Source organism: Dendroctonus ponderosae, unplaced genomic scaffold, assembly GCF_020466585.1.
Source record: "Dendroctonus ponderosae isolate FM_Combo_2020 unplaced genomic scaffold, Dpon_F_20191213v2 Dpon_F_20191213_6, whole genome shotgun sequence".
Lineage (NCBI taxonomy): Eukaryota > Metazoa > Arthropoda > Insecta > Coleoptera > Curculionidae > Dendroctonus > Dendroctonus ponderosae.
The window spans coordinates 14,430,342-14,439,820 of record NW_026018814.1 but is presented as its reverse complement, the minus strand read 5'-3'; the positions used below and the strand labels follow the sequence as shown (position 1 = coordinate 14,439,820).

The window sequence follows — 9,479 nt, the reverse complement described above, 5'->3', positions numbered from 1 at the left end:
AAAAATTCGGCGTTAATGTCCATAGATACGTTTTACAAGAACTAACTTTCCGAACTAAAAATCGAAACAAATCAATTTTTAAATTGATAGGAAAATCTAAAATTTTTAAAACGAGATTAGCTTTAATAATTAACTACAAAACGCTAGATATCGACCAAACAAGCATTACACAAGCAAGTCGCGCACACATTTGTTATCAGAGACAAATAATAAATTCCTTGTCTCTCGTTATTACAGCATTAATTTCCATCACAGGCCAGATCTAAGAACATTAGTTTCTTTTGTAACATAACACACAGATAATTTATTTATAGTTCAAATTAAAATTGTTTTTAAAAAGTGATATTCTAAAATGGATTTTCCGGATCATCATAATATATGTAGATGTATGTAGTCTGTGATCTTTTCCAAAACCAAGGGCGGATCTAGCTTTCAAGTCAGTCTGACCCCCCCGGTCATGTAGTAGAAATTCAGTCAGGTCAGGTTTCAATTCAATTCCAATAATAAATGTAATTAAAAAGTATTGCTTTGTTATATGTCGTAGTAATTTTAATCCAATAAAAAAGTCAACTGTCTTCTATTGTCCCCTCACAAAACGAGTTATTACTTCCTCAACTTCAATCGGTATGGTTTTGTGAACGTGGAGAAGTGCCAGTCCAGTTAAGCGCTAGTTACGGACCTAGATGACCCCGGCAATCCTTAGGAAGATAGAATACGCACACAACCCTTGCCCTTTGAATATCATTTAGATAAAGTATATTCTAATGATGCATTGCCCTTTGGTACTATTTGACTAATTGTATTTTAATGGCTGTTTTCATACAATATCAACATCAATTAGATTAAGTATACTTTAATGATGCATTGCCCTTTAGTACTGTTTAACCAGTTACATCTTAATGATTGTTTTTGATACAGGGTGGTTTTTAAGTGCGAGAGAGTCCATTATTTCCGTTGTTGTTGAACTTTCGAAAAATAGTTTCATATAAAAGTTGTTGACGCACAAAGTGCGCACATTTTAAAAATATCTTATATGATACAGAGTGTTTCAGAAAAGCGAGGCAAGATCAAAGTGAATTTTTTTAAATAGAACTACCTATTTTTCATTAGCTCATGGATTGCAGTTTGAAACGCTGCATATGCACCGTAAATTGTTTTTTTCTGTGTTTGTTCTTGCATTTCATTTTGTAGGTGGCAACCAGGATTCTAGTTTTTCTTTGATACCATTTACGCTGCTCGCATGTGCAGATTTGTGGATTTTATATGGCGAATTTTATATAACGGCTTTTTCGAAATCATAGCGCACTTATTTTCGTATAATTGAAAATTTTTTCGGATAAGAACAGGTAACTTTAAATGGAACAGTCGAACGGTTGCTAACATTCAGGGGTCATCATCTCCCAAACCGTTACCAATGTCGATTTTTTTCAAGACAGCGGAACCTTAGCGAATACCTGTAGCAACCCACGGATTTTTGTTTTTGAAATATCGCGTCCAGTTGCGGTCCAGTTTAAGTCTCTCTAACTTCAAATTTAATTTTCTCCGAAATTATATGTCCTATAGGAAAACCATATTGTTATTAACCGTATTGAAATGTTGGTATAAATTTGACTTCTAAGAGAAAAAATTGTACATTCAAATTCGAAATTTTCCAAACTTTGAATTGCAACTTTTTTTAAAACCATTGAGTTGCTCGTAAAAATACCTAAAACCAAAAAACCGTTATGCAGAAAATGTCTACATACAAAAAGCTGTTTTCCCAAAAAAATTGCGACCTCAAATCCATAAAGAAAACATGTAGGTATAACATTAGTCGTGAACAATCGCTTTTTCGGCCTTCAAACTCTTATCGCTTTCAAGTTCCTCAACCGATTTCAAGTTTGCGAAATACGATTTGTAGACAAAATCACTTGCTTTAGAACGGGTTTTTGATGATCGGGCGTGTACCAAATCGGGCCTGTACTAAGAGAGTTACTTATTTATTCATACTGAAGGATCTGATGCACCATAATAACAGCATAATATTCATAATATGCGTGCCACTCGTGTTGCAACCGTGGCCATGGATGCCATCAGACAAAGCATAAGTATAAGACGAAGCATTCATTTTAACACGGAAAGAAAATTTAATCTAAATACAAAAAAAAAGAGAATCAATGCAGTTGGAGAAGGAAAGAAAAATAGGACCTCAAGAATAATAATACATGTTAAACTATTCTTATTCGGACTTTTAATTTATAAGGTCAAACAATGTAGATATTCTATGCATTAACATATTCAACAGTATCACTCTTATTCAGAGGGTTCATTTCTTCACCGTTTGCAGACTTGTCTTCTTCCAAATCTTTTTTGTGTTCCAAATAGAGCCAGCTAAAATATTTCACATGCATGAGTAAAAATAGTCAAACTCAACATTTGATGTGACATGAAATGTGACATGAAAATGACTTACTAAAATATAAATAACGCTGGTACTGTTAAAACTCCTCCCACAATGTAAAAACATCCAGGAAAATATTCAATTGTTAGAGCATAAATTCTACTATATAAAGGTCCATAGATCAGCGGTACCAGAGCTTCAAATATGCCAAACAACGAATTCACTTTACCCAATTCTTCAGGTAATACTAGCTTTGTTATCATAGCCCGCATTGCGATGAAAGAGGTTCCATTTAGAATTTCTACAATAGGACCTGCAGAAAAATAATTATTGCGAAACCTAAAAGTAACAGTATTTTATTTTCAACCGTTAATTCAAGTAATATTGTCTTATTTAATATCGCATATATATTTGGTTGCTACTTAATTAAAATGCAATTTAAAATTGATTGAAAATTTAAATTTGTAGTAAGTATAGGTACATTTATAAGTAATTATAAAAATATATCTTCTTCATAAAATTTACTCATGAATTAATATTGGCTGTTGTTTCTTTATTAAAATAGTGTTTCAAAAATATTGTCTTGTTGCAAAATAAAAAATATACTTGCATTAAGAAAAATTACATTCTATTCAGTTACAACCTTTTTAATCCCATTTTTTCGCGGGTTTAGTCGGAATTTTTTCTACGAATAATATTATTTTTGTTTTTGTACTTGCTACACAGAAGTGGGATCAGGTTGTTCTACTTACCCAAGTAAAAGTAAATCGGGCTAGACGCAAATGCGTAAACTCCAGACGCCATAATTTTTGTTGAGCATGATATAATCCCCAGAATGGAATCATCCAATTTTAAAAATTGCGTAAAAAATGATAGGGAAAACATAGTACCTAAAACAGTGCATTTATTTAGTCAATATTTAAACCATAATTATATGGCCACTTACGCCGACTAAACGATTAAAATAAGACGTAGTATCGTTTCTGCTATGATCAGCATGATTTAAGTATAAAAGTAGCCAGAACCTTAGCGAATACCTGTAGCAACCCACGGATTTTTGTTTTTGAAATATCGCGTCCAGTTGCGGTCCTTGCAAAAATTTTGGTATTGCAGGACATGGTCTTGGTCTTGGTCTTGTTCTTGCATACATAGTTTTGGTCTTGGTCTTGCAAGACCAATGCCAGTCTTTTTCATCACTTATAATGTTTTTCAAACAAAATTTTATAAAATGTTTAACGAGATGTATCACTATTAATTATAATTAAAAAAATACACCCCTTTGTAGAATGAAATCAACAATACTTTCGATTTAATTTTTAACTACGCGGTTAAATCCACTACGAAGTTTATGGAAAACAAACTACTTCGAACCAATCGTGAAGCTGTGCATCAAATCAACGAATGTTTTTCTTCGAGGGTTGCAACGATTCCTTTAACTCGGTCCAAAATACCGACAAGACCCGGAACATGCCCCAACGCGAATGTTCGAGGCTCGACATTGGAGCTCTAGGTCGATGAACCGTCAAGCCCCCAACGTTCGAGGGTGTTCGTGGCATCGTGTAGCCCAGCATTGACCATAGATAAAGACAAGTGGGCCACACGATGCGACGAACCGTCCAGCCTCCAACGTTGGAAGGTGTTCGTAGCATCGTGTGGCGCCGGCATTAGGATGGGTGACTTGATTTTCCGAGAACGATTTTTGATTACTTGAACACTCGTTTGGTAGCTTGGTTCGGTACTCGTTACTTCGGATGCTGATGAGTAACGAGTACTCGAATATCGATTAGTCACTTTTTTCTCACCACTATTGTGGTGGGAATGGTGTGTGGTATTTTTCGTTATAACTCATCGCGTCTCACTGTGCCGCACTTTTGAATCTATTTATTTAGACTTACACCTTTAAAATATCTACATGATAAATCTTCTTCAGCAATTCGAAACAATTAAGCGTTCATTTTTCCAAACTTGTATCGTTAAAACTAATTGTTGAAAAGATCGCTCGTTAGTCTGGTTACATAATTTATTTTCAATAAAAATTAATATGATTTAACTAATAATCACTTAATGGAGATTTTTGTTTTCAATTGATTTGCTCTTGATTTCAACCTTTAAACCAATGCATTTCTCCTTATGAGTTTCTATACGAGCAGGAAAAAATGTTCTTCCACACTTCATGCACTTTACAAGTTCTGTGAGGTGGTTTTCCCATATTCGGTCGAAAGTTCCTCTAAAATCCACTCCTCCGGATTCTAGAATCAAAAAGATATGTATTAAATAATGATCTTAAACAAGCTTTTGCTAATTTAAAAATTAATGTAAGAAACAATAATATGGCCGTTTAAATTGCTGATTCAAGTGGTTAAATAAAGGAAGCAGACCGACTTTCTTGGTTGAGCGTTTATTAAAGAAAAGATCGACAATGTTCCATAGAGTAAGTAAAATATTTATTTTATTTTCTCTATGAAATGTATTTTTCCATGGAAAAATTCGGCGTTAATGTCCATAGATACGTTTTACAAGAACTAACTTTCCGAACTAAAAATCGAAACAAATCAATTTTTAAATTGATAGGAAAATCTAAAATTTTTAAAACGAGATTAGCTTTAATAATTAACTACAAAACGCTAGATATCGACCAAACAAGCATTACACAAGCAAGTCGCGCACACATTTGTTATCAGAGACAAATAATAAATTCCTTGTCTCTCGTTATTACAGCATTAATTTCCATCACAGGCCAGATCTAAGAACATTAGTTTCTTTTGTAACATAACACACAGATAATTTATTTATAGTTCAAATTAAAATTGTTTTTAAAAAGTGATATTCTAAAATGGATTTTCCGGATCATCATAATATATGTAGATGTATGTAGTCTGTGATCTTTTCCAAAACCAAGGGCGGATCTAGCTTTCAAGTCAGTCTGACCCCCCCGGTCATGTAGTAGAAATTCAGTCAGGTCAGGTTTCAATTCAATTCCAATAATAAATGTAATTAAAAAGTATTGCTTTGTTATATGTCGTAGTAATTTTAATCCAATAAAAAAGTCAACTGTCTTCTATTGTCCCCTCACAAAACGAGTTATTACTTCCTCAACTTCAATCGGTATGGTTTTGTGAACGTGGAGAAGTGCCAGTCCAGTTAAGCGCTAGTTACGGACCTAGATGACCCCGGCAATCCTTAGGAAGATAGAATACGCACACAACCCTTGCCCTTTGAATATCATTTAGATAAAGTATATTCTAATGATGCATTGCCCTTTGGTACTATTTGACTAATTGTATTTTAATGGCTGTTTTCATACAATATCAACATCAATTAGATTAAGTATACTTTAATGATGCATTGCCCTTTAGTACTGTTTAACCAGTTACATCTTAATGATTGTTTTTGATACAGGGTGGTTTTTAAGTGCGAGAGAGTCCATTATTTCCGTTGTTGTTGAACTTTCGAAAAATAGTTTCATATAAAAGTTGTTGACGCACAAAGTGCGCACATTTTAAAAATATCTTATATGATACAGAGTGTTTCAGAAAAGCGAGGCAAGATCAAAGTGAATTTTTTTAAATAGAACTACCTATTTTTCATTAGCTCATGGATTGCAGTTTGAAACGCTGCATATGCACCGTAAATTGTTTTTTTCTGTGTTTGTTCTTGCATTTCATTTTGTAGGTGGCAACCAGGATTCTAGTTTTTCTTTGATACCATTTACGCTGCTCGCATGTGCAGATTTGTGGATTTTATATGGCGAATTTTATATAACGGCTTTTTCGAAATCATAGCGCACTTATTTTCGTATAATTGAAAATTTTTTCGGATAAGAACAGGTAACTTTAAATGGAACAGTCGAACGGTTGCTAACATTCAGGGGTCATCATCTCCCAAACCGTTACCAATGTCGATTTTTTTCAAGACAGCGGAACCTTAGCGAATACCTGTAGCAACCCACGGATTTTTGTTTTTGAAATATCGCGTCCAGTTGCGGTCCAGTTTAAGTCTCTCTAACTTCAAATTTAATTTTCTCCGAAATTATATGTCCTATAGGAAAACCATATTGTTATTAACCGTATTGAAATGTTGGTATAAATTTGACTTCTAAGAGAAAAAATTGTACATTCAAATTCGAAATTTTCCAAACTTTGAATTGCAACTTTTTTTAAAACCATTGAGTTGCTCGTAAAAATACCTAAAACCAAAAAACCGTTATGCAGAAAATGTCTACATACAAAAAGCTGTTTTCCCAAAAAAATTGCGACCTCAAATCCATAAAGAAAACATGTAGGTATAACATTAGTCGTGAACAATCGCTTTTTCGGCCTTCAAACTCTTATCGCTTTCAAGTTCCTCAACCGATTTCAAGTTTGCGAAATACGATTTGTAGACAAAATCACTTGCTTTAGAACGGGTTTTTGATGATCGGGCGTGTACCAAATCGGGCCTGTACTAAGAGAGTTACTTATTTATTCATACTGAAGGATCTGATGCACCATAATAACAGCATAATATTCATAATATGCGTGCCACTCGTGTTGCAACCGTGGCCATGGATGCCATCAGACAAAGCATAAGTATAAGACGAAGCATTCATTTTAACACGGAAAGAAAATTTAATCTAAATACAAAAAAAAAGAGAATCAATGCAGTTGGAGAAGGAAAGAAAAATAGGACCTCAAGAATAATAATACATGTTAAACTATTCTTATTCGGACTTTTAATTTATAAGGTCAAACAATGTAGATATTCTATGCATTAACATATTCAACAGTATCACTCTTATTCAGAGGGTTCATTTCTTCACCGTTTGCAGACTTGTCTTCTTCCAAATCTTTTTTGTGTTCCAAATAGAGCCAGCTAAAATATTTCACATGCATGAGTAAAAATAGTCAAACTCAACATTTGATGTGACATGAAATGTGACATGAAAATGACTTACTAAAATATAAATAACGCTGGTACTGTTAAAACTCCTCCCACAATGTAAAAACATCCAGGAAAATATTCAATTGTTAGAGCATAAATTCTACTATATAAAGGTCCATAGATCAGCGGTACCAGAGCTTCAAATATGCCAAACAACGAATTCACTTTACCCAATTCTTCAGGTAATACTAGCTTTGTTATCATAGCCCGCATTGCGATGAAAGAGGTTCCATTTAGAATTTCTACAATAGGACCTGCAGAAAAATAATTATTGCGAAACCTAAAAGTAACAGTATTTTATTTTCAACCGTTAATTCAAGTAATATTGTCTTATTTAATATCGCATATATATTTGGTTGCTACTTAATTAAAATGCAATTTAAAATTGATTGAAAATTTAAATTTGTAGTAAGTATAGGTACATTTATAAGTAATTATAAAAATATATCTTCTTCATAAAATTTACTCATGAATTAATATTGGCTGTTGTTTCTTTATTAAAATAGTGTTTCAAAAATATTGTCTTGTTGCAAAATAAAAAATATACTTGCATTAAGAAAAATTACATTCTATTCAGTTACAACCTTTTTAATCCCATTTTTTCGCGGGTTTAGTCGGAATTTTTTCTACGAATAATATTATTTTTGTTTTTGTACTTGCTACACAGAAGTGGGATCAGGTTGTTCTACTTACCCAAGTAAAAGTAAATCGGGCTAGACGCAAATGCGTAAACTCCAGACGCCATAATTTTTGTTGAGCATGATATAATCCCCAGAATGGAATCATCCAATTTTAAAAATTGCGTAAAAAATGATAGGGAAAACATAGTACCTAAAACAGTGCATTTATTTAGTCAATATTTAAACCATAATTATATGGCCACTTACGCCGACTAAACGATTAAAATAAGACGTAGTATCGTTTCTGCTATGATCAGCATGATTTAAGTATAAAAGTAGCCACGGCAGAAACGATAATTCAGTTAAAGACAATCTATGGTCAGGTGTGTTTAATCTCAGTTAAAGTTAAAGTTAAAGTTCATAGACAGCCTATGGTTAGGTCCAGTTCGGTCACACACAATTCTAATCCACATAATAAAGAATATTGAATTAATTTTGAAATAAAGTGTTTTTTAAAAACGTGAGTTTCAAATTAATCAATAAAATTCCATCAAACAGTCGGGAACAAAAAAGTATTTTAACAATTTCATTTTTCGGCGCGTGTAATAAGGATTTTAGCAAATATTTTTTTCTGAAAAAATCTTTGAAAAAGAAATTTCAAATTTGAAAAGTAGTAAAATCTTAATTTTAGTGAACTTTTAAACAAATTGCATGCAAAATATTTGTCGAAATGTAAAAAAAACTAAATAAGCCGCGTTCGCAAAGTTGAACGAAAGGAAGTTAAAAAAATTAAATTAATGATTTGCGTTTTCGTTAAAAACCATTAATAACACCGCCACACAAAACAATTTTTTTTATGTGGTGTTCAGATTTATATTCTGTAGTATTTTGACCTGCTGAATCCAAATCCGCGGTTAGAAACTTTAGATTTTTTTGGGGGGTATTTAAAAACTTTAGTGTATGCCAATCTTGTCGACACTAGGGAAAACTTATTAGAAAGCATTAATTTTCAATGCGGCCAAATAAGAACCAATGTTCAAACATTGTGGAGAACGCAACAATCTGCATGGCATAAGATTGGAAGGACCTAATGTTGAACCTACATACAAAATTGTTCAGTAAATCCGTATTCAATAAACATAGTATTTCTTCGAAAACCGTTTTGTGTATCGATAGGAATTAAGAGTGTATTTTTTTAGTTTAAAGTTAAAGCTACCTAAATACATTATTTTCGTGTATATATAAAATGTTTTCATGGGTGCTCTTTAAGAGCAAAAATGTACTGTTCAATGTAAGAAAAAATAATTAAATTGCATGAAGTATTCTAAAAGTTATTTAAAAAAAATCTTCTCAGTGGAGATTCTCTCAGATTCTCAGTGGCTCCTTTAGAGACCCGTATCTCCGTAAGGGGGCCATCTGGAAATTTTTTTATAGAAACTTGTTATGTTCTTCACGTCCCCTGTACAAAACCGAGAACATGCCCACATATTCCGTGACACCCTGTACGAACTTTTGCGTCTTCCCCTTGTAGGTCACCTAGGATTTTTTTTGAACCGACC

General features: G+C 33.0%; 3 protein-coding genes across 4 annotated transcripts in view; all 3 read right to left on the bottom strand.

Moving 5' to 3' along the window:
- Positions 1-2,212: 2,212 nt before the first annotated feature.
- On the bottom strand, positions 2,213-3,318 carry LOC125504846. The gene is made up of 3 exons (XM_048667426.1): positions 3,133-3,318; positions 2,453-2,693; positions 2,213-2,370 (listed from the first exon to the last, which is right to left on the bottom strand). Exons 1-3 carry the CDS (start codon positions 3,263-3,265, stop codon positions 2,262-2,264), a joined length of 483 nt encoding a protein of 160 aa, XP_048523383.1. The 5' UTR covers positions 3,266-3,318; the 3' UTR covers positions 2,213-2,261.
- Positions 3,319-4,382: 1,064 nt separating this feature from the next.
- LOC109543851 (zinc finger protein 474) overlaps positions 4,383-9,479 on the bottom strand; it is a 51,309-nt gene continuing 46,212 nt past the window's right edge. For both annotated transcript variants that reach the window (XM_048667400.1, XM_048667399.1), the window contains exon 10: positions 4,383-4,629. In XM_048667400.1, the coding sequence (XP_048523357.1) occupies positions 4,442-4,629 (188 nt within the window). In that variant the 3' untranslated portion in view covers positions 4,383-4,441. The remainder of the gene's footprint in view (positions 4,630-9,479) is intronic.
- LOC109543850 (proton-coupled folate transporter) overlaps positions 7,074-9,479 on the bottom strand; it is a 12,352-nt gene continuing 9,946 nt past the window's right edge. Inside the window, exons 6-8 of the mRNA XM_019913763.2 lie at positions 7,994-8,131; positions 7,314-7,554; positions 7,074-7,231 (exon numbers count right to left, since the gene is read on the bottom strand). Coding sequence (XP_019769322.2) covers positions 7,123-7,231; positions 7,314-7,554; positions 7,994-8,131 — 488 coding nt within the window. The 3' untranslated portion in view covers positions 7,074-7,122. The remainder of the gene's footprint in view (positions 7,232-7,313; positions 7,555-7,993; positions 8,132-9,479) is intronic.

Bases quoted from the DNA above. Each gene is read 5' to 3' on its own strand.
- LOC125504846 (XM_048667426.1), bottom strand. From the start codon at position 3,265: ATGTTTTCCCTATCATTTTTTACGCAATTTTTAAAATTGGATGATTCC. The intron at 2,694-3,132 runs GTAAGTAGAACA...ATTTTTCTGCAG, and splicing joins CCCGATTTACTTTTACTTGG to GTCCTATTGTAGAAATTCTA. The intron at 2,371-2,452 runs GTAAGTCATTTT...GAAATATTTTAG, and splicing joins CCAGCGTTATTTATATTTTA to CTGGCTCTATTTGGAACACA.